We start from the raw sequence: 24,309 nt of genomic DNA on the forward strand, positions 1-24,309 counted from the left end.
TAGTCCGAGTGGTTGATGCAAGAACTTTAATTTGCCCACCAGTGTGTGACCCATTTGCCTTCTTCCACGCCTTTTTAAAACGCTTTCTGGCAGCACAGCACCACCTCCGGTAACTCAAAACTTCCACCCAGCACAGCAACTTGAATGCATGCGGTGCACAATGAATGTAGAACAGCAGATGCACGGGGTTATTTGTTAACATCGTCTTAAGTTGGTCTTACAATTCTCAACAGTAATAAGCCTATATATGTGGAAAATAAAAACCAACGTGGTGTTCCTCTCGACCGACTGAGTGGGCGTGGCCATTAAAGTCTCTCATAAAGCCATTGGCTTTGTGTTTCCGCTTGGTGGCGCTGCACATCATGGCAGCCTCCGAAGTGAAGTTTCCTTCATTTTACGACTCCAAATTAAGTACAAAAGTCGTTATAATTCTCTTTGTATTAGCCATACTTTTCTCACAGTTTGATCTTGTAGTTTGTTCACCATTCTGTGGCACCCTACCATTGCCTCGGACGTACATCGTATATCGTCTAGAACCTGGCGAAGTAATTTATGTTGATGGAAAACTGGATGACGATGCCTGGACAAATGTTGCACCGACTGAACCATTTGTTGGTGTGTATAATTGATTTGGTAGACTAGCAGTATTATTAGAATATTAGATGTTTTTTTAGTAAAATAAAAATAATACTTAGACAGCTGTGGTGCTGATTAAAAAAAAAAAACTTGTTGGCTAAAGCAAACTTGCTTGGCTAAACGATGTGTGTTGGCATGCAAACACTTGCTCTGAGCATGGAGGTAGGATCCTACCTCCATGCTCTGAGTGACAATATTTATTCTATTCATTGTAAAGTCAGCGGTTAGCTGGGGGATTCGAACCCACAACCTTGTGATTGCAAGTCCTGCAGTCTAACCACTTGACCACGGTGACACATGTAGGCCCCTATATATAATGAAACTACAAAAACTTGTATTTCTCCAGACATTCAAGGTTCAGACTTTCCTGTACCTCGTCTTAATACCTGGGCGAAGCTGAGATACGATGACAAATACCTTTACATTGCTGGCTACCTACAGGAGACGGATGTCTTCGCTAATCAAACTAAACATGACTCTGTAGGTACGTACAGGTAAATGTAGGGCCACTGATTTTCCGCGATCGCGGAAAACGGACGGAATTCGCGGAACCCGCCCTTTGAAAGGGAAAACGGGATTTCAGAAAATTAGATTTTTTTTATTTTTTTTTATGACGCCAAAACTATTGAAATTGCATTCTTTAACAAGATTCTTTTTGTTAAACTAAAAAAGCATCAGAAATCAGACCATTAAAAAGTACGAGATCGTAACCGTGGATCATTCTGTTCTACGTCACACCATCCTCCATGTTTACACACATGATGTACACACGTTAACATGGTTAAGCGAAGGGCAGTATTCGCGGCACGTTTTTAACATTTTTTTTTCACCCAAATTGCATTTTCTCCCTCTCTTTTACCAACAATAATACACAAACTAGCTTACCTATGATCTATAAGAACACATACGGGTCATTCCGTGTCAAATCACCCAATGGGTTAAACCCTACCCTCTTCAAATTTGCTCAAATTTTTTTTATGGGGTAATAATGGCTCAACAAGCTCAAATTTTAATTTTCAGCTCTATCCGATAAACGGTTTTCGCGCTACGACATGCTCTTTCTCATTGATTTCGGTCAAAATGCGCCTGACCTCTGACATTAAAATGACCATAAATCGGTAATCTTTGGGTCAAATTGGTTGAAATTGGTGTCTTTGAAAAGGAAATTGTGTAAGCTTTCCAAATATGTCTTTATTTTTTTTGTAGGAACATGTTTAGGTATGATAACCTTTTGACCTCTACTTTGACCTTGAATTTGACCTTGTGGATCACGTGATCTGGAGATGAACTTCGGTGAAAATTTACCCCCATATTTTTTCTCCACAACATCAAAAAATTAGAGTTATAATATTTTTGGCTTGCCTTCAAGCTCAATTCAAAGTTGCCCTACTGGCCTATTCCTACGCAAAGTACATGTACATAACATACATGTCCATACGTATGTATATCAAGTGAGACTAGTGGACCTCTAGCAACATCATGGTATACATATGTATGGACATGTATGTAATGAACATGTACTTTGAATAGGAATAGGCAAGTAGGGCAACTTTGAGCGGAGCCTGAAAGCAAGCCAAAATTATTATATCTCAAATTTTTTTATATTGTTGAGAAAACATATGGGAGTAAATTTTCACCGAAGTTCATCTCCAGATCACGTGATCCACAAGGTCAAATCCAAGGTCAAAGTAAAGGTCAAAAGGTTACTAAACCTAAACATGTTCCTACAAAAAAAGTAATGGCAGATTTGGAAAGCTTATGCAATTTCCTTTCAAAAGACACCAATTTCAACGAATTTGACCCAATGGTTACCGATTTATGGTTGTTTGAATGTCAGAGGTCAGGCACATTTTGACCGAAATCAACGAGAAAGTGCATGCCGTAGCGCGAAAACCATTTATCGGATAGAGCTGAAAATTGAAATTTGAGCTTGTTGAGCCATTATTACCCCATAAAAAAAATTTGAGCAAATTTAAAGAGGGTAGGGTTTAAAATTGTCTTTTTTTTGGGTGATTTGACACGGAATGATCCATGCAATGTTTTTTCATCTCGGAAAGTTCTAAAATAAAACCGTAAACTGTCAACATTCTGTCGCCAAAGCGAAAACAAAATGGCTGACATTTTGTTTGTGGATGGAGAACGGTCACGTCCATAGACTTGTTCCCAAGTCTTTGATCATGCTGAAACAGCGCCCTCTTGTGGATACACTACTGTCATTAGCCTACAATGTGGCTGATGCAGAGAATCAACTGCAGTTTTAGACTTGGAATCAAGTCTATCACATCATGTGCATTGATACTGCAGTCACAGTGCAACCTTTTTACCCTGACTACATGTTTTCGTTTCATCGAACAGGAGTATACAAAATAATTCAGATTTAAAAAAAAAAAAACTAGAGTATTTTTTTGAAATTTGTCAGTTCAAATGAACATTTTACTAAGTCAGCAGTGGAACTTATCTGAAATTTATTTTTATAAGTGTGTCCCTGGGTATTAAACAACCTTTTATCTAATTAAAAAAACATGAAACGGAATTTTTTGTGCCTGAAACGGAATTCATGTTTTTGCCAAACGGAATTTGCACTTTTCTGAAACGGAAAATCAGTGGCCCTATAAATGACCTGAGTAAAGTGATGTGACACAGAGTGCTTTCCTTGAGTTTATTATAAGAATATCAATTTCACTATATCAGAGGCAGTTGAAACATCATGCCACTAACTATTTTTTGTAATTATTATATTGTGATGTGATGGCCAGTTACTTGGGTAGAGAACATGTCAGGCCTGGAATTACTCAAACCCTTTTCTTTGTTTCCCTTCCAGTTTTCCAAGACAATGACTTTGAGGTAAGTGCAACTTTTCTTCTTCAGTTTGAGAGCAGTTCTGCAACTTGTTGAAATGTTAATTTAATATGTTTGTTTTGGGGTTCATTGTTTTTAGGTTTTCACAGATCCAGATTGGAGTACCCATTGGTGAGTTTGTTTTTCTATTTCACACATTCTCAGCTCCGAATGCATTTCAAAACCATCACAAAACATTGGAGAGATTATTTTCTGCAGTGGTTCTGCAAACCCAAATTCACAGTTTAAAGAGCCAATAATGGATGATCTCAATATGTCAACTATTACCTTTTTATGTCCAAATAGACATCGCAGATACCGGTTAATAACCATTTTACTCTCAAAATTTGCATTTAGTAATAAATAACTTGAGTCAAAAATGCACCGGGCCGCACAGCTTTTACAGCCGAGAGTCAAAAATGGCTTACCTACATAATGACCCTGCGGCCGATTTCACGAAACGCTGGGATTAATCCTAACGCGAGTTAGGACGGGTAATACGTCCTAACTTAGGATGGGTTCAATTCGTCCTACGTATTTGGATACGGAACTGAACCCGTCCTAAGTCCTAAGATTAATCCTAAGTTAGGAAGACTTTATATATTTTTTAAACATATAAATCGTGACAAACAATTACTAAAAAAATTGTTTTATTGTTCGTAAGCATATAACTCTTATGTTTGAAAGAAAAGAAATTCTATTTCCAGGTGACTTTAACATTGATACATTCCTTCTTTGAAAGGACCGTATACCTTTGGTAACTACTCCAAAAACTTATTACCATGAAACATTATTTGGCAAAGAGCACCGGTGGCTGTTGATACTTCATAAAACTTTGTTAGAAACAACCACCATTAAGTTAATGTGGTTTTATTGAAAGAGGTATTTTTTTCACCCCAAAATTTGAATATGGGATTTGGCTTTTCTCAGGCATCTGAGTAGCTTACAATTATATTCAACAAGTTAGGTTTTTTTCTTTTCATTATGACCAATTGAACCAAAACTGTTGTTGATTTTTATTTTATGCGTATGTTGGGATACACCAAGTGAGGTTACTGGTCTTTGACAATAACCAAAAGTATACCCTGCTTTTTAACACCTGTCTTTAGAGACCATTGCCTCCAAGCTCTGCTTCTAAAATGAATCCCTCTGCAATGTCATATTTATGTTCATCTTGATATATCTTTACTGTATTGTAATCTTTAAACTGATCGCTCTTGAGCGATAATGTCTTTTATTTTTTGTGACTGTGGAAAATAAATGAACTTTGAAACTTGAACTTGACAGGTACAAGGAGTTTGAAATCAATGCCATCAATACAACATGGGATCTCATTTTAAATAAGGTAAGCATCTCGTAGTTTCTGCATGTCGTAGGAGAGAGCGATCTGTAAAAAACAGGATCGATAAATAGAAATAGCATACCATTCCAACAGCTGTCACTGGATAATTTTGTGATGGCTTTCCAAATGTTCCTGTCTAGCATGCAATTGCCTATGTCCTCATAGGTCAGGTTGGTGTCATCACATAGTTGGTTGTATGGGTCTTGACAGGCCTTCATCTGCTCCTCTGTCCATGTAATGGTTCCCTCAACACCAAATGTGACACCACTTGATCTGTACGTCTTGATAAACTAAATCAAGAAATCTTACTCAATTTGTATTACTTGCATCATTTGTAAATTTTAAGAGCACCATGCACAAGTGTCTACCAACTGAGACACATCACACACAACCCTTGTTTAGTTGCTGAAAGGCGTTGACTAGTACTGGAATGGATAAAAATGTAGATAGTAAGTGATCAAGTGATCAGTTTCTTCAAAAATATTTGCAGAAACAAACACCATTGAGTTTTACTTATTTTACTAGCTTAAAATTGCAAAACTGTGTAAAATGTTATGAAGTTTTGCTGTATTACAATTTGATAATTTCGGTTCAGTAGTGTTGGTTCTGAAAAGAACTTGTTCTTTTACTCAACATTTTCAGCCAGTTAGCTCTGATCAACTTGTGGGGAATGTTTCTTGAAGACGTTGAGTAAAACAACTGGTTCTTTTCAGAGATGACACTAATCATAAGAGATGATCAAATAGTGCTCTGAGGATTCCAATACTTCAAAGCTTTACTACCACTATGCACAGCCAATTTATTGCCCAAAAAAGTATTTAAAAGAGTTTGCATCCCAAATAATGATATTGACAAAACATAGGAGACTTCCAAAGTTTGATGATTGTTATGAAGTATCCTTTTTGCATTGAACATTATTTTTCTATCATTATGTAACCTTTCTGGTGTGATGTAAAATTTTTGCTATGATGTATTTTTGTTGCTATGATGTAACCTTTTTGCTTTGATGTAACCTTTTTGCTTTGATGTAACCATTTTGCTTTGATGTAACCTTTTTGCTTTGATGTAACCTTTGTGCTTTGATGTAACATTTTTGCTTTGATGTAACCTTTTTTCTGATGATGTAACCTTTTTGCTAGGATGTAACCTTTTTCAGATGATGTAACCTTTTTTCTGATGATGTAACCTTTTTTCTGATGATGTATTCTTCCTGTTGTGATGTAAGGTTTTTTGCACATTGAAACCTTTTATATGGAGTAACTTGTTTTCTGATGATGCAACCTTTTGGTTACAGCCTTACATTAATGGCGGCTCACCAAATAATAGTTTTGAGATGCCAACAATGAAGAGCGCCATCTTTGTCGATGGATCGATCAACAATCCTAACATTAAAGGTAGGAATCAATGATCACACAATCTGAGGTTTCTCGTTTGCCTAGTCTTGCCTCCAAGTAGTTGCCTCTTGATGAGCATAAATCCACCATTTGAGGACGCTATAAATGTTGCTGGAATTAACAGACCCCCCCCAATACTAATGATATTTGACAGTTGTTTGACATGTACTCTATTTCCGAAAGTCATTCAGAGACACAATGGTTTCCCATTTGTTAGCTCTTGACTTAATTAGTACTGAGTTCTGTTGAAGTGAGCCCTCTGTTGGTTTATGATACACAGATCAAGTAACTGGAAATAAGTAGTGATTTATATTAGTGTTATTCCTTTACAGTATTGTAATGTGTACCGAACAACCAGAGAAATGTAAGAGGCACCCCCGATAAATTATTTTTTTCTTCAAAGGAACAATAGACCCCTTGCATTGTCTCTTATCGCTTGTGCCTTAAAGACACTGGACACTATTGGTAATTGTCAAAGACCAGTCTTCTCACTTGGTGTATCTCAACATTTGCATTAAATAACACAAACCTGTGAAAAATTGAGCTCAATTGGTTGTCGAAGTTGTGAGATAATAATGAAAGAAAAAAAACCCTTGTCACACGAAGTTGTGCGCTTTCAGATGCTTGGTTTCGGGACCTCAATATCTAATTCTGAGGTCTCAAAAACAAATCCGTGGAAAATTACTTCTTTCTCAAAAACTATGTTACTTCAGTGGGAGCCGTTTCTCACAATGTTTTATAAACAGCCCCCCAATTACTCGTTACCAAGTAAGGTTTTATGCTAATAATTATTTTAAGTAATTACCAATTGTGTCCACTGCCTTTAATATGTCTCGTTTGGGCTTGTGAAGCCTTATGGAAGGTTTTTTTTTATGCACTTGCCGATATTTTTCCTTCATCTTTCATTTGTTTTTAACCATTCAGAGATAAAATTTCTCATTTTTTTTTCAGACTCGTATTGGACAGTTGAGATCGCTATGCCGTTGAAAGATCTTGTTGTGCGTGACACCATGGCCAGGGCACCACCTAAACACGGGGACCAATGGAGAATCAATTTCAGCAGGTTGTTCACTAATTATTCTCTATTTTATGCTAACTATTATATCGAGTAGTTACTAACAGTGTCCAGTGCCTTAAACCAATGAAATCATGGTTCAGGTTGTTTGAAGAATTCTTCGATACAACATTTGGTATTCAGGTTGGCTCAGTGGTTTCTTCTCTGCCTTTAACCTCTGTGGACCCTGTCCTGATGCCTGGACCGGGGCTTTGCATATGAATTGGATTTTCAGTCCATTCTTGACTGCATGGGATTTTTTTATTTCTTCATTGTCATCTCTACACAGGTATCTTCAGGCTTGTGGGTGCTATTCCTTTTTGACAGCCCTTTGGTTTAGTTACCAGAAAGATGTTATGTATGATTTACACATGTTCTCCCTTGTTGTCATTTTGTTATCTTAATACAAATGATTCTTTGATTTTTGCCTTTCTTTTGGTTGTTGTTTCTTTCGTTCTTTGTTTTTCTTAATTATTATGCACAATTGTCAGGTTTTGTTTTTTCTATTGCAGTGAATAATATTGAAGCAAAAACTAAATTGGTGTTTTTCCATTGGATGGTATTATTTATGATTTTGTATTAATTGATCAATGAATAAGAGTAGGCCTACACCACTTGTGTAACTGTTTGGCCAAGTATTTCATTATTCAGTTCTGTAGTTACCAAAAGGTTTAACATGAAATATGGAAAGGTTTTAACATTTTATTTATTTAAACAGTGGTTGTTGTAATTTGTTTACAGAGTTGAGTGGCACGTGAGAAATGTAAATGGACACTATGAAAAGGTCAGTTATGTTCATCCCGGTTAGGGAGAAAAGTTAAGTAAGATTTGAAACTTTGTAGAGTGTCACGGCCGAGTTGTTAAGAGCACCAAATTCAAGTTCTGATGCCAAGTCACCAGAGTGTGGGTTCGAACCCCGATCGTGACTTGTGTGTCCTTGAGCAAGATACTTTGCTATAATTGCTTCTCTTCACCCAGGGATATAAATGGGTACCTGCGAGGGTAGAGGTTGATATTGTGAATGATAAAGCCTTCGGAGGGCTACGGCAGCTCGGGCTGTATGCTCCCTATTGGGAGCTGAGAAAGATTAAAGGGATGTTATTGGCCCAATGACCAGGGGACTAATGTAAAGGGCATCGATACGGTTTATTGTGAAATGCGCTATATAAGAATTTGTTATTATTATTAACTTTACAAGGTGGAGATACAATCTAGTACATGTAAGCTTTGTAGTAACACCATGTACACGAAAAAGTAACACTAGAAAAAGTAATACGTATGTGTTTTGTCTTAACAGGTACCTGGCCTACCTGAAGATAACTGGGTGTGGTCACCGCAGCATGTTATCAATATGCATCTACCTGAAAGGTGAGATTATTTACTGTTAAGGGGTAGGACCTACAACACATGTCACCGGTTAGTTCAGAGTGTGTTTGTTGAAGTATTCTGTACTGGGGTTTTGAAGTGTAAATAAGTGTAAATATCCAAACAATTGAAGTATTTGTTCAAAGTCAGTTTACTTGTTTTATGATTTTAATATAAATTATTGTCATGTGCCCCGAAGAAGGGCGTAGGTAATTAATGTGCACAATTGTGTGCAAGAAAACAGAGTGTGAAAGTTTCATAGGTTTTCTGCCATTCATAAGTCATTATAGGGAGGTTAAAATCTGAATGGGAATGGGAAAGCATGTATTGGGGGGGGGGCTAATTCTAGCAACAAAATGAAACAGTAATGTAACAGTTTATTTGTCAGGAACCATGTTCTTGCTTAATAATATTATGACCTTTTGTTACTGGAGAAAAATACTTTGTGTGTCTTGAAAAAGGACCTTAGGGCCAATTCACAGGAGGCAACTTATGCGGGCAACTTGGAGGCAAGCAACTGCAGTGTATGTTACTTGAGCACTATGGTAGCCCATTAGTCATTCTTCTAACTTTAGTTTCCAGTCCCCAAGAAAATTACCTGAAAATTGAAATGTGAACAACTATTAATTTATATAGCGTTTTTACACATAAAAGGTACCACAACGATTAACAACAATAATCACAATTACAGTAATTATAAAGGAATAGCTTTTCCATTTGGAGACTGCCTGTAACTGGTTGCCTGTAAATTGCCTCAGGTGACATAGCCCTTACACTATTCTTCTGGGCACAAACAATAAATTATGTAGCCACTTGTTTCTTGTGAATGTTTCCAATTGTTGTTCTTTGTAGATGGGGAATAATCCAGTTCAGCACAGATAAGGTCAACAGCACCAAGTTTGCTCGGGATCCAAAATGGCCGATGTACCAGAGCTTGGTGGAGGTGTATAATGCTGAAAAGGTAACTCAGTCTCCGTCTTATCACCAACTCAAGATGCTGTCTGTAAATATTTGTTTTGGGGTTAAACAAAGACAAATTGACTAGAGCAGGATTTGAACAATTGACCTCTGGATTAACATGCTGGCGCTCTACCAAACCTATTTGGCGGTCTCCCTCTTATATCTTTGTTCGGTGGTGCCATATACCCCTCGTGTTTTTTTTGTTTGTTAATATTTGTAGTTTTGGTAAGTCCTACATAGTAAAGTGCAGCATGTGATTTATGAAACTCCAAACTATGTGTTATGTGCAAATCAATGACAAGTTGTTGTTAGTTTTTCGTTTAGGGTTGTGTTTATGTTGTGGCAAGTACATGGCACTGCTTGTAATTTGTGTACCAGTGATAGTTTGACTTAGTGGTATCTTGCCTGTCCTGTCCCCTCTTGGGACCCTCCTTGGTTCAGGTCCCACCATTGACTTAAAGGCAGGGTATTCTTTTAGTAATTGTCAAAGACCAGTATCTACACTTGGTGTATCCCAAGTTCTCAACATTTGGATATGATAACAAACCTATGACAATTTGGGCTCAATTGGTCACTAAACTTTCAGGAAGACAAGGAAAGAAAAAATGCCGTTGTATAAACATCTGCTTTCAGATGCTTGATAAAGACTTCATGCCTTAAACCTTTCTCAGATTCAAATGTGTGGGCGGAAACCTATTTCCTTCTTAAAATCTACATTACTTCTAAGAGGGTCGTTTCAACAATGTTTTATAATATCAACAGCTCTCTAGTGCTCTTTACCGACCAATTTTTTTTAATTTTTATTAATTTTTGGAGTAATTACCAATGGTACACATTGCCTTTAATTCTTGAATTTTGATTCAGCTCTTTTGTGCCTTCCTTGTGGGGATTTCACAATCCAAAACAAACGTTTTTTGTTACTTTCTTTTAATATCAGTTTAAGTTCGGCCTACAGGCTATTAAACTACTTGATTTTTGAATGGGTAGAAATCTCCCAATGTTTTGACTTGTACATTCTTTGTTGTCTTCTCTTTGTACGATTCTTTTGTCCTACAGGTTTGAATTAGTTGTTTAATTGTGACAAGAAATAAACATAAAGATTGAAATAGACTTCATTTTGATTGGAAACATTAAAATTCACGAAGAATTGATCAACCCTATATCTTGTTCTTTTTTTTCCTCTTCTCAGATATTCAATGCCATCGCTGGCTACTACACCAGTAATCTGACTCAACTAGATCTGCCAAAGTATGTAACGGAAGGGCTTTGTGCAGGAATACCAGAAGTAACAGTTATAAAAACCTACAGCTTTACTGCAACAGTGAAACCATTGGACGGGTCCTTACCAACAGGACACGTCAGAGATGATAGATACATATGGTTCACTTGAAGAATTCCTAAAATCAGATACTTACTTAAAACTTTCTTAACATGCTTTCATAATGGCTCTCAGTCTATGACTTCCAAGTAGTAACCAAATCACTGACGTATGGCGTGAAATAAGAAAAGGCAGTTTTTATAGATGTAGTGTAGGAGGGTTCAACTCAAAAACAAAAATTGTTTTTTTTTTTTATCTGAAATTTTCTTCAGTTGTCAATTATCAATCATCTCTTTTAAGGACACATAAGATTCAAACTGCCTCTAGCTACTGGGCAATCTCGGTAGTGTAGTTGGTAAGACACTGTTGGTAAGAATTGCAAGGGTCGTGGTCGAGTAATATGTCTGTGATATTTTTTCACAGGGCTCGGGGAAGTACTGAGTATACAGTTCTATTACACACATCGGTGTATGGGTAAAACCCAAAATAAATGTTCTTTTAAGGTGGTTATATATCAGAAAATAGTGTTTTTTTATGGAATCCACTCTAATATTGCCTAGGATACATCCTAAGTTAGGACGAATTACTCGACCTAGCTCAGGATAAGACGAGTCCTATCTATTTGTGAAACCAACCCCAGGACTTGGATTTCACAAAACACTAAGGTTCATTTTAAGATGAATTGTAAATATCACTATAGTGATTTGTATTGTGACATCTCTAGTGTTTCTGATAAGCAGAGTGTGGGTTCGAATCCCCAGCCGTGACAGTTGTGTCCTTAAGCAAGACACTTAAGCAAGACATGTGTAAACGCATGTAAAAGAACCCAGTGTACTTTTCGAAAAGAGAAGGGGTTCGCCCCGGTGTTCCTAGCTGGATTGGCAGCATATTGCGCCACAGCACTTTGTAAACCATTACATGGCGCTAATGATTAGGTCTCAAAACTCAAATTTCGTCCCACTCACCTTGCAGAAAAAGTACCTGGCGCTTTGTGTTGATGTATCCTTTGGCATAGCCGCGATATAAATACAGTTATTATTATTATTAATTATCACACATAGCTTAGCAATTCGGACTTTAGTACACTGTTGAGATCAATCTTAGCTCTTTGTGGAATCAACCCAACATGCGTTTAAAGTTAGCAATAATATTAGAACAAAAGCAAACTAAAAATGGGTAACTGTCCTTTTGAGCTGTTTTTTTTTTCAAGTAAACCGTTGTAACAATTCCAATGGTGTTTTTCGTTGATCATAGTCAATAAACGCCTCCAAGAAGTGGTGCTGGGTTTGTCTCTTTTGAGTTGAACGCTTTACACTGAAAACTGAAGTGGATAGTGAATGCACTCTTCCAATTTAAGATTGTGTGTTATTCCTTTTAAAGGAGTTGGATTCTTTTCACTGAATTCTAACTCTTTCAATTATCATTTGTTTTTATCTCTGAAAACGGGTGGATTGAGTAAATGCACTCTTTCAATAAAGTATCAGTGCTGAATGCTTTTCACTGGAGGATTGGAGTGAACCAAATCTTTAAATTTTTAGTGGTGTTAAATCTTTTTAAAAGAGTTGAATATACTTTTCACTGGAAACTAGTAGATGGGAGTGAATGCACTCTTTCAATTATTGGTGGCATGGAAGTCTTTGAAGGCACTGGACGCTATAGGTAATTACTCAAAATATTTGTTGGCAATTATCATTGGTTCTCATGTCTTTAAAAGATTTGAATAGTGTTCACTGAAATCTAGAGGATTGGAGTGGATGCACTCTTTTACTTATCAGTGGTGTTATCTTTTTTTAAAGAGTGGAACACTTGGTACTGAAAACTAGTGAATTTGAGTGAATTCTATCTCTCCAGAAGAGTTGAATACTTTTTATAGAAATCTATTAAGTGAATGCACTCTTTCATTATTGGTGTTTTTCTCTTTAAAAAAGTTGAATATTTTTCGCTGAAAACTAGCTGATAGGCCTATGAGTGAACGCACTCTTTCAATTATTGGTGGTGTGGAAATGCTCACATGTTGGGGTGCACTAAGTGAGAATACTGGTCTTTGACAATTACTAAAGGTGCAAGTGCCTTTAACAAAAATGAATACCCCAAATCATCTGCTTTTCAGTGAAACACATGCTTCAGATTGAATTTTTTATATTTTGTTATATTAAAAATGACATATTATCTGCAGTGTCTTTAAACAAGTGCTATTTGAAACTCTATTATTAGTTAGTAGGGGCATATAACCCGCCTATTGCCCTTTAATCTGTTAAAGAAATGATATACAACAATTGATGGACATATCACGTGTTTTGGGGTTTGAAAATAAAAGTGGTGGTAATGACTTTTGAATTGTAGAGTTTGAGTTGATTCATTTGTGAGGATTGACATTAAAATGTTATTGAGTTGATCAGTGTGAGAAACATTGTGAGAAACGGCTCCCTCTGAAGTGACGTAGTTTTCGAGAAAGAGGCAATTTTTCCACGAATTTGATTTCGCGAGACCTCCAGTTTAGAATTTGAGGTCTCGAAATCGAGCATCTGAAAGCACACAACTTCGTGTGACAATTGGGTCTTTTTCTTTTGAGCTCAAATTTTCACAGGTTTGTTATTTTATGCAAAGACTTTTCTTTGACAATTACCAATAGCGTCCACTGTCTTTAAATGAATGACGTAGCAATAAACGGAAAGTCTCCCACTGCACCTAGTCACGTGACCATGCAGTACACCGCGCCACTATCAAACCAATGCATCCAAGCATGACCGATAGTGTTACAACATTTCCACGTTGTAGAGTTTACAGTGGAGAGGAACCAATTTTTTGGGTGGTATTTTGTGGAAATGAGCGTTTTTACAAACAACACTTGAACGACCATAAAAAACAGTTCAGTTTTGTTTTTGAGAAATTTTAAATAAGCACGCCAGTGTACTACGTTGAAAAATGGAAAGCAATTATAGAAATATACAATATAGGATTGTGTATCCCTTCGGGGTGATCCCATTGATTTGCTTGTATCTTGTTTTTAATTGTCATAACCATATCCATCTTATCGTTTCCCACTCCATATTTGTTCTTTTCATAACAATTTTGTTTCTATAAATTGATATTTATTTTCTTAGTACTTGTTTAATGCCTCTGAAGAAGGTCAGATTTGACTCGAAAGCTAAGGCAATTTACCCTACTCATTATAGAAAGATACAATATACATTTATAAAAGTATACAATATACAATAGAAACTTTCAATACTTTAAAATGCAAATGTAAAAACAGACCAGCTGTGACCACTTAAAAAATAATTGTAAAAAGAGACATACACCAAAACCTAACTCGAGAAGAAAAAAAATTAAGAATGGAAAATAGAAACCGTTATAGGGATAATAAAAAAAACAGCAACTACCAACGGCGCCCCCCCCCCCCCCGCTCAGAACCCTTGCCCCCCCCCTCTTGCCCCCCATATGAAATCAGAGATAAGTATATTCTTATAGGCCTTATATATAAATCGTTTAAGGCTGCATAAAATGCTGCCGTAAAACGGAAAACTTTTATTCATTATCAGTAGGCCCTATGTGGACTATAACATGAAAAATGCGTGGAAACGCGCGCGCGATCGTATTGGCGGTAAATGTTTGTTGTGGTTTTGCGGTTACAGAGAGTGCAGGATGTGACAAAGTTCTGTTAAATTCGTGGTGGTCTGAACGCAGACCAATAGCTCCGTAAACACAAAGTCAGATCATGGAGGTAGAAATTTCTACCTCCATGGTCAGATGCACTACAGAGAAATTTACTACAGCACAAAAATGGCCAGCGAAAAAGGTTGCTTAGACCATTTCTTCTCCTTTGAAGCAAGCGGTGCAATTGAGAGGTAGGCCTATTATTTTTAAATATCCGTTTCATAACTAAAATGTGATTATTAAACACCCACAATTTCGATCCTGTATTTTTGGCTTACACTTGTTACAATAAGGCCGAGTAAAAATTTTTTACTTGGCCTAATATTATTATGTTTTGGGTATTTACACACCCACAAAGCCTAGTTGAGAATACCGTGTACAACTCTAAATTTGTACTTGTTGACCACAGTTGGTAATTTAATCCTTTTATACAGTCAAAAAGTTTTATCTTATACAAAACGACATGTTCTCTAAGATTTTGTTGTTTTCGCAATCTTTTGTTACATGCTGACTATAGACTGTTTTAGAACTGCATTGGTGTGTATCAACTATATATCAGCTAACATATTTAATAATAATCTTGCACTTCTTTGCCCCCCCCCCCCCCCCAAATTTAATCTTTGCCCCCACTTGCCCCACCAAATGAAAATGTCTAGTTACGCCACTGCTATGGACACAATTAATATAGATAATTACTCGGTACACAAATTAGACGGCTCAGTCGCTCTAAATGCGGCTGTGGCAAGAGAGCTATTGTTTACTTCATCACTTATAGGAGTTGATCTTTGGTGCAATTTCTACAAGGCACGGATACTCGTTTTTGTTTCCTCAGTGAATCCAGTGCAGGGCTGGTATTAATTATGTTGATCATGCAAGGACAAACCAATCATTTGCAGCCTCAAAGGCGCCGGCTTCATTTGGGCTAATTTGGTTGCAGACTAGACACAAAACCCGGCTTCACATCTTTCATCTTTCAGTGGGAACGGTCTCTAAAAAAACACATCAAATTTGGCCGTATTCGTGCTTGGTGCCTGGTGGACCTACTAATTCTTACTTAAAACGATATACTTGTTTTGCTCCGTGTCGTTTCGTGCGGCTCAATTACACTAGCTGCAAATGGCATTCGGAACACAATGCTTAAAAAAGGAAGTTGCAAGCCAAATAAACATATTACGTGGACTATTTTAAATGGTGTATCTGCTTTGCAATAGTTTCTGCTGAATCATCTCCATGAAACAATTGGCCCATATAGGCCTTGATTGAGTATAAGCCGCACTGTGCGTTCTCTTCTCTTTCTAGGAAATTTTGATTGCGGTATAGCTTTTCGCCAAGGGGCCTCATAAAGGGACAGGTTGAAAAAAAAAATAACAGTTTTAAACTTTGCATGGTTTTGAAACTTTGCATGGTGGAAATACGATATGGAAAGGTTTGCGGTAACACCATGTTATGTCTATCTCTATCGTTGGGGTGGGTCTGAAAAGAACCGTTGATTTCAACAAGATGGATGTCAATATTGTAATGTTCAAGACATATTATTCGAACTAACTCTATTAGCTACCGGGCAATCTCGGTAGTCTATAGTTGGTAAGGCACTGCTCTAGAATTGCACGGGTCGTTGGTTCGAATCCAACCCGAGTAATGTGCCTAGTGATATTTGCTTTCACATGACTCGGGAAAGTTCTGAGTACACAGTGCTTAACACACATCGGTGTTCACACGAACGAAATAACAAATTATTTTGTGGGAACGAAATGATATCGAGGGAGTTAAATTATATTTTTAGGTAGGCCTATATTATAAAATTATCTGAGGGAACAAAAAGATTCAGAGGGAACGAAATAAGTGCTGTATTTTTTTCCTTTTCTTTTTACATTTTAAATATTTTTCCAATTCTCGTTAAGATATTAAAATAAACAGCTGGAAATAATTAAGCGAAATAAACGTTGGTATAAAGTCATATACATTGTTTACGTATAAACATGAATGAGGTCTAAATATTTGCGTAACATAATTACAAAAAAATTCCTAAATATTGATACAAAGGCAAATACATTGTTTTATGGAAGAGGTCTAAATATTATTTGCTGTCAACTATTATGTAAAAACAACCGAACTGTTTTGCAATAGGTTGAAACATGCACAAGTGAAGGCTAAACGTGTCGCTGTTTTAAAATTCACTCCCAGCAAAAAATCAAAACACCCTCCCATTGCCCCGTCATGGGACTTGCCTCATCCGTTTCCTTCATCCAATAAAAACAAGACTAGAAAACCCGAACGCCACAAGTTAATTAAATTCTGTTTATTGTTGGAATAATGCCTCCCCGATCTTCCATCATGCTTATCTATAGTAAGAAAAGGAAAAACAAGAAAGCTTTGCCAGGATGTTCAAGTATGATGGATTGGACTTGACTGTACATTTCTCGTAACTGGTGCAGTGTAGTACTAATGGCAGCACTCTGATTGAGTAATGCTTCCTATAATTGAGTGATCAGAGCCGCGATGCATTTGACGGTAAAGACGTGAATCAGTGAAGTCTGAGAAAAATGTAAGGGCAGATTACAGAATGTCATTTTTTAAAGGCACTGGACACTAAATAGTAATTACTCATAATAATGTTTAGCACAAAGACTTACTTCGTAACGAGCAATGGAGAAATCATGATAATATACAAAAATGTGAGAAACGGCTCCCTCTAAGGTTATGTAGTTTTTTAGAAAAAGGTGAATATTATGTCTCACTAAAAACAATAATAAAAGACTTTAGCTGAAGCCTTTTATAAGCAACTGAAAGCACACACATTTTGTTGAACAAGGGTGTGTTTTTTCATTATTGTCTTGCAACTTTGATGTCCAATATTGAGAAAAAAAATTCCAGAAAAGTGTTTTTTTTTTCATGCGTGTTGGGATACACCAAGACAAAATACTGGTCTTTGACAATTGCCTTTAACAAGGAAGTGCCGTGTTCTCGTTTGTAATAATATTTCACATCAGATCTTGTTTTATGCCCTAGATTCTCATTTTTCTCGCTTGAAATTTCAATTGTATGATGTTAATGGCATGATGACTTGTATGTTACAAATTAATAACTCCGCGATTGTTTTCTAATTGTCATGAATTTACAATTCGCAAACTCTTGCCTGAAACATTGCCATTTTCGACCATGATGTTTTAAACAAAACGTTTACAGTCTGTCATTTACTGATTCAGCTGTCGACCCAAGCCTGTGGCTGAAACAGGGTAACCGGTTACCACCCTCACAATCGTGGGTATTACGAAAGGAACCTGGCTGGTACATTATAATAAACTATACCTTTCCAACTGTTTACGAAGCAATTATGGTGAAGTGCATTGCGACCGGGATTCGAACCAACATTCTGCTGACAACACCAGAGCCATGGGTCCGGTGAAGTAGACCACTCAGCCACGACGCGCCAAGCAGAAGCAGACAGAATGACTTGCACATCTGGCTGCAGATTGCAGCGCATGATATTGGAATAATATAAAGTTGTATAATTTAAACATTGCTCTGCTGTTTTATAATGAAACCCTTCAGATGCTCATTTAAAGAAAACATTGGTCGTTCTTTTGCATGATGCGATATATTGCGAAATAAAAATATTTAAAAAAATCACTTGCTTTCGTTTGTACTTGCATAAACGTCGTTTCTGAACTTGAAATTAAAAAAGGAGTCAAGCATTATTGCAATCCAATTCCCGCCCTCAGCAAACATTAATATCGTCATCGTCTATCCTATTAAACACTGTCCCCGCAGTGATAAAGCACCCATCACCACATAGACTTGATTCAAGTCCCGATCCCGTGTGGGTCCTTCAGCAGAAAACTCCCCCAACCACATGTGCCGCAACGCGGGATAGGGAATTTTTTGTACGGCTACATTTTGACAGCAGATATAAATTAGGGACTAGAATCAAGTCTAATCACCACCTGACAATGATATCAACACATCTTCAGTCCGGCTCTGACTTGACAACCGCTTCACGGACAAGTCTTGCTGATTCCAAAGTAGGTTATCAATCCTCGATGGGTTTACCAGTAATCAATTAAAATTATTGTTATTCTTTGTAAAATGATGTGTTTTCACCAGTGCTTTCTACAAGTGACTTCGATTGGATGGATCATATCTGAAAGTGCCAATTATGGAGGTTTATGGAGTGTTGAGGTGTCGTTTGTACTATTAATAATGTTCTGACGGCAGTTTGAAGGATCTCAGGGGAGTTCATCGCTTTATAGGGGGCTAGGTTGCCGGGAGATTCGTCACTTTTTCCGGCAGGCATCTCCACCCTGACTCTCGCAATCGAGCTGGACTTTTGAAATCGCACGGGCGTTCGCACTGATCATTTTTGGAATATTAATATTGAGTTTGCGCTTCAAAGTGAAGGACTAATCGCACAATCAATTCTATCTCACCATTAGAGTAAAAGCCAAGCACTGATAAAGATTTGCATCATCTGTGAGTCTCATGGAACTATTACATGTCGAGATTCGTCTACTAATGATAGTGTTTTATTATACATGTATATTTGGTTTGCGGAAACACCATGACTGTGTGTCTACTTGCCAGGTAGAGTTTGTTCTTTAGATATTATTTTTAACTGTCTTGCTATTGTACTATCGCGGAGTACAAGTTTTCGGATTTTTTTCGGGATACTTCTCGGTTTTAACTATTACCTGGGTGAAAGGTAAAAACATCGGCTGGGACTACTGCTTTAGCTGATAGGATCTAAAAGGAGTGATGATGTTTTAAGTGCCGTCTTTCAACCGCTTCATAATTTCCCATTGAACCCGGGTGTGCTTCTCGTCGCAGCCCCCTGTCCTCACAAGGGGAGTGAAGATGGGGAAATTTGGGATTGTCTTCAAGGGAGCTCTGGTCCGTGCACTGTTCTCTCTGCACGCTGGTGTGAGTGTTTGGTTGATCAGCAAAGACAACGAGATTTATTTGTTGATGTGGCTTTTGTTCCTCCTGTTCATCTTTTTCGAGGGAGTCTTCACGACCAAAGTGAAAAAACACGGCACTTGGAAATGGTGAGTGAAAAACATCGATGTAATTTCACGATGATAAAATAGAATAAGCTGTTAAAAGCAACTTTTCACCAAAAGGGCCTATGGTATAAATGCAAAATGAGTTAGGGGTCTGACGTTTTGGCCCTAGCAGAGTCTTTCTCGAAGGCTAAATTCACGAGCATGGCGATGTGGCTCCATAAAGGACACTGCATCCCGGGCCTGTGGGATAGAAACACATCGTGAAGACCATTGTGGTCTATAAATATTATTATGACTTGAGGTATCAAATTAAAAACTCGAAATTTGCATCGTGGAAATACTAAATCAACTGAGAAGTTTGATGAAAGTATTTCTAATAGGTTCATGTTTTTTTTTTTTGCTTGATGTTGTCGGGTGATTCCGCCTCCCTTTTTTTTTTTTTGGGGGGGGGGGGTGCTAAGAACCACCGTTTGTTTGTGAAATTCAATTAACTCACTATCTTGTTAAAGGCACTAGACACGTTTCGTAATTATCAACGACCAGTCTTCTCACTTCCAGTGTATCCCAACATATACATAAAACAACAAACCTGTGAACGTTTGGGCTCAATTGTCATCGAATTTGCAGTAGAAAGAAGTTAACGAAAAAAACATCCTTTCAGATGCACAATAAAAGGCTTCAGCTGAAGTCTTTTATTATTTGAGTGAGAAATTACCTCTTCCTCAAAAACCATACACATTTCTTTAGAGGGAGCCGTTCCCCACAATGTTTTATACTATCTACAGCTCTCTATCGCTCGTAACCATGTAGGTTTTTATGCGAACAATTATTTTGAGTATTTACCAATAATGTCCAGTGCCTTTAAGCTTATATGACCAATTAGATAGGATTGGTTATTACAATAATAAACATATCAAATACGTTTTCCAGAAATTCTAAATTCACATATTTTTTTTTTAACTGCAGGTTTTCTCCAACCGTTTGTCTGTTCCTGCTTTGCTCCGTTCCCTGCCTCTGGAAACTGGAACTCGAGTCGTTTGAAACCAGAAAAGATGTCTTCATGGATCCCAACAACACATGTAATACATCTACATTCCCCCTGATAAGCCTACCACCTTTGTTTGGATTCAGGGTAAGACACAAATTGTACAATTTTTTAAGACACAGAACAGCTTTGGTAATTGTCAAAGACCAGTGTTCTCACTTGGTGTAGCTCAACATAATGCACAAAATAACAAACCTGTGGAAATTTGAACTCAATTGGTCGTCGAAGTTGCGAGATCAAAATGACAGAAAAAAACACCCTTGTCGCACGAAGTTGTGTGAGCTTTCAGATGCCTGATTTCGGGACCTTAAAATCTAATTATGAGGTCTCAAAGTCAAATTCGGCGGAAATTACGCCTTTCTCGAGAACCACGTTACTTCAGAGGAAGCCTTTTCTCGCAATGTTTTATACTACCCCCATTAACTCGTTCCCAAGTAAGTTTTAATGCTTATAGTTATTTTGAGTAATTACCAATAGTGTCCACTGCCTTTAAAGGACAAGGTAATATACGCTTGGTAAGCACTCTTAAAGTGACAATACAAACTTTTGATTGTATAGAGCATTTTGGGGAATTTATTCCACTTTGAAGAACTGTGGTTAAATAATAGGATGTCATTCTTTTATCTCCGAACCTTAATCTGAGAAACGTTACTGTTGATATGTTTATAAGATGGTGCATTCAAATATTGGGTTGTCCTTTTCATGCGTGGTCATAACCAATCCGGATTTTCGGCAAAAAAAAAGCCCGCTATCTTTTGAAATAAATTTGTACCGGTTAGTTTGATTGCCTAATTCTATAATTATTTATAAGGTATTAAACAGGCTTGCAGTTCTAAAAACAAAAGACCAATAAACATCCATAGCAAATGCAAACCGGTTTTTTGAAACAAAATGAAACAAACAACATGTTTTGCTAATACTCGGCCTTTCATGCCAACCAGTGGTTTGCTTATCATCATTTTCAATATCAATTACTGTAATGTCGATAGCAATAATTGTTAGCTAAATGACGCTATTTGTTCCCACTTCGTTACTGTTATCTTGTGGCGATGGATGGTTTTTATTGTAATCAAATTATTTTTCAATTGGGCAGCTGCCAAACATCACCTCAGACCAATCAAAACACATAGAAAGCTTACGTCACTCTACGTTTATCCAATTAAATGATTGTATCCAATGAAATAACTGGTTCAAAAAAGCAAGTACCCGGTCTTTGTCCTAGAGACAGGGGACCAGTCTAACACCCAACACGATCATGGACCCCTGCCAAATGGATGCATACAATTGTATTTATTTATTAACAACACAACACTGCCTAAATAAAAAGTCTCACATTGCCTTTTTTCATTGGAATGGTTTGAACAGCATAACTCAAGTCGATATTGGTGTTGTGTTTTACAGGTACCGGTTGTATCAGACCTACATTTGAGCCTGCAAGATTGGACGCTCGTCCTTCACCAAACCCTGCTCTTCATGCTCATCCTTGGTAGATGGCTACTCCCAAAGGGCGACCTCTCGCGAGATCAGCTCTCTCAACTTCTTCTGGTGCAGATCGGCATGGCGGCAGACATCTTGGAGTTCGTGACGGAGGGTCTGAAAGCAGAGATCATGGTCTACGGCATCTACACGTACGTCCAAGTGCTCATTATTCTGACCGTGTGGACTTGGAGCCTGCCGCAGTTCACCCTGAGCCTGACTCTAACCAAATCGCGGAAGCCCAGAGTAGCTGGCACTGGTAGCATCTTGAGGGAACAACCTCACGTAGATCACAGAGGGAACTTCGGAGTGTGTCACCTTTTCTGCGGCACCGAGGTCTGGGCTATCTTGGTCACCATGACCATGCAGGATTTACCGTTCCTGGGCACCCGTCTTTATCTTATCTTCAACCCAGAAATCCCCATCTCGATCCCGTTCCTTTTCTTCACGTTCAAGAATGCCTTGCTGACCATGCTACAGCTGTACCGCCTCTCGGTGATTCTTCAAGAGTACCGGCACCAAAGGATGGCAAGAGTGAGGGTGACTCCGGAGCATCATCCCCCGTCAATAATTGATCTTGAAGATGTTGAACCCGTAGATGAACCACAAGAGAGCCTGCCCAAACACCCCGGTCCGCAGCAGCAGCCATCCACAACCCCCTGGTTCGCCTCCCGTTTTCTCTCCGGGTTCGTGGGGCCCAAGTTGCGACAGCGGAAGCATGTCAGTATCCAGACGGAGCAATCGCTGCAGATAGTGGCAAGTATCTCCTCTCACTGGGCCGTCGATGTCGACGACGAAGGGGAATACCTTTACCAATACGCGGATACCGATGCCAAACCAACTGCCAAAGCCCGCGATGCCCGCTCACCTGCACCGCCAAACGACGCACGTAGTCCTACTCCAGCCGGTGGTGTTCCTAAGCACCCTCAGTACAGACGAAATCCTAGCCGTACCTTCTCCGAAACCCCGCGAAGTCCTTCACCAAAATGCGAGGTCATAATTGAAAGTCCAAATGAAGACAAAAAGGATGAACTGACAGTCATTTTCAATAAGAAACACGATCGCGGTGTCAAAGAGGAGCCCAATACGGCTCGGGTTGCCTCTACCGAAAAACGTAGCGAAACACCCCGTGATGTTAATCCCAAAGCGGAGGGTCGATACCGGGTAGAGGATTCAGTTGCGTCGGTTCGTGGTGAGCTGGTCAACGATGCCATCAATGACATCATATCAGATTTTGAAGATTGGTCTGGCTCCGATTCCCAGTTACAATCCCGGGACGATAAATCCTAAAGCAGAAACAGAGTCGAAAAAAAGGCGAAGAGACGTATGGGACAAGGATGAAGAAGATGAGATAAATTCGGTTTGACAATGTACATTACACGCCATTTCCTGTCTTTACATACCCTTTTCGAATCCACGGTCTGGGCTGTCCAGATTCGGCTTAGGCTAGCTTGGCCCCTCGGCTTGTTTTGACAATATTGAGCGTGCTTTGAGTAAGCTCCAAGGGCCTCAGACGAGAAGAAGGAGCCTAAAACCGAATCCAAAGCCGAAGCCGTGGTTTCGAAAAGGGCATTGCCTGTTTTACTTGTTTTGTACTCTTATAACTATTACACTAAAAAAATGTATCTACATAATAATGTTTTGCATTAGTTTTCATAATAACAGCCTCTGCTTGTTGTCAACAAAATGCTCTGTATATTTGCTGTTGATTTGTATTGAATGAGGTTTGCAACAATCCGTACCGGTTTCAGAATGCACCGGTATAATAATGTACATGGGCCTAACACGGTAAACCATGGTTGAAAGCCTCTACGATTGACTTGTTCACTATTTTCCGTCTTCAATACATTATTGGGTTTAAACACGCGTGTGGTTCTCTCAAGAGGAAACAGAGTGAAAAACACTCTATTTGTCCGCTCATACCACTCTTGCAGATTGATTTTTCAAAGAGACCTACCACCACTCTGACAAGAGAGTGAAATGTTAATTTTGTTAAATTAAAGACGCTGGACACTCTTGGTAATTGTTAAAATCAAGTCTTCTCTCTTGGTGTATCTCAACATAATGCATAACATAACAAACCCGTGAAAATTTGAGCTCGGTTGTTGGTCGTCGGTGTTGCTATGAGATAACTATGAAAGGAAAAACAACCTTGTCACCCGAAGTTGTGTGCTTTCAGATGCTTGATTTCGATACCTCAAATTCTAAACTTGAGGTCTCGAAA

The 24,309-nt window shown here is 38.2% G+C and overlaps 2 protein-coding genes across 2 annotated transcripts; both read left to right on the plus strand.

The window, feature by feature from the left end:
* Positions 1 to 362: 362 nt before the first annotated feature.
* LOC139934529 (uncharacterized) lies at positions 363 to 13,244 on the plus strand. The gene is made up of 11 exons (XM_071928788.1): positions 363 to 615; positions 983 to 1,120; positions 3,458 to 3,480; positions 3,575 to 3,606; positions 4,762 to 4,819; positions 6,111 to 6,210; positions 7,162 to 7,273; positions 8,006 to 8,048; positions 8,562 to 8,632; positions 9,482 to 9,590; positions 10,779 to 13,244. Exons 1-11 carry the CDS (start codon positions 363 to 365, stop codon positions 10,977 to 10,979), a joined length of 1,140 nt encoding a protein of 379 aa, XP_071784889.1. The 3' UTR covers positions 10,980 to 13,244.
* Positions 13,245 to 19,415: 6,171 nt separating this feature from the next.
* LOC139940926 (uncharacterized) lies at positions 19,416 to 23,375 on the plus strand. The gene is made up of 3 exons (XM_071937362.1): positions 19,416 to 19,606; positions 20,531 to 20,696; positions 22,011 to 23,375. The coding sequence occupies exons 1-3, from the start codon at positions 19,416 to 19,418 to the stop codon at positions 23,373 to 23,375; spliced, it is 1,722 nt and encodes a 573-aa protein (XP_071793463.1).
* The last annotated feature ends 934 nt before the right edge of the window (positions 23,376 to 24,309 follow it).

The sequence above is a fragment of the Asterias amurensis genome, chromosome 1 (assembly GCF_032118995.1).
Source record: "Asterias amurensis chromosome 1, ASM3211899v1".
Lineage (NCBI taxonomy): Eukaryota > Metazoa > Echinodermata > Asteroidea > Forcipulatida > Asteriidae > Asterias > Asterias amurensis.

What these genes read in the sequence shown, in the direction of transcription:
- LOC139934529 (XM_071928788.1), top strand. Translation starts at nt 363, where the DNA reads ATGGCAGCCTCCGAAGTGAAGTTTCCTTCATTTTACGACTCCAAATTA. An exon ending in TGGAGAATCAATTTCAGCAG is followed by an intron (nt 7,274 to 8,005) that starts GTTGTTCACTAA and finishes ATTTGTTTACAG; the next exon opens with AGTTGAGTGGCACGTGAGAA. An exon ending in TAAATGGACACTATGAAAAG is followed by an intron (nt 8,049 to 8,561) that starts GTCAGTTATGTT and finishes TTGTCTTAACAG; the next exon opens with GTACCTGGCCTACCTGAAGA.
- LOC139940926 (XM_071937362.1), top strand. Translation starts at nt 19,416, where the DNA reads ATGGGGAAATTTGGGATTGTCTTCAAGGGAGCTCTGGTCCGTGCACTG. An exon ending in AAACACGGCACTTGGAAATG is followed by an intron (nt 19,607 to 20,530) that starts GTGAGTGAAAAA and finishes TTTTAACTGCAG; the next exon opens with GTTTTCTCCAACCGTTTGTC. An exon ending in CACCTTTGTTTGGATTCAGG is followed by an intron (nt 20,697 to 22,010) that starts GTAAGACACAAA and finishes TGTGTTTTACAG; the next exon opens with GTACCGGTTGTATCAGACCT.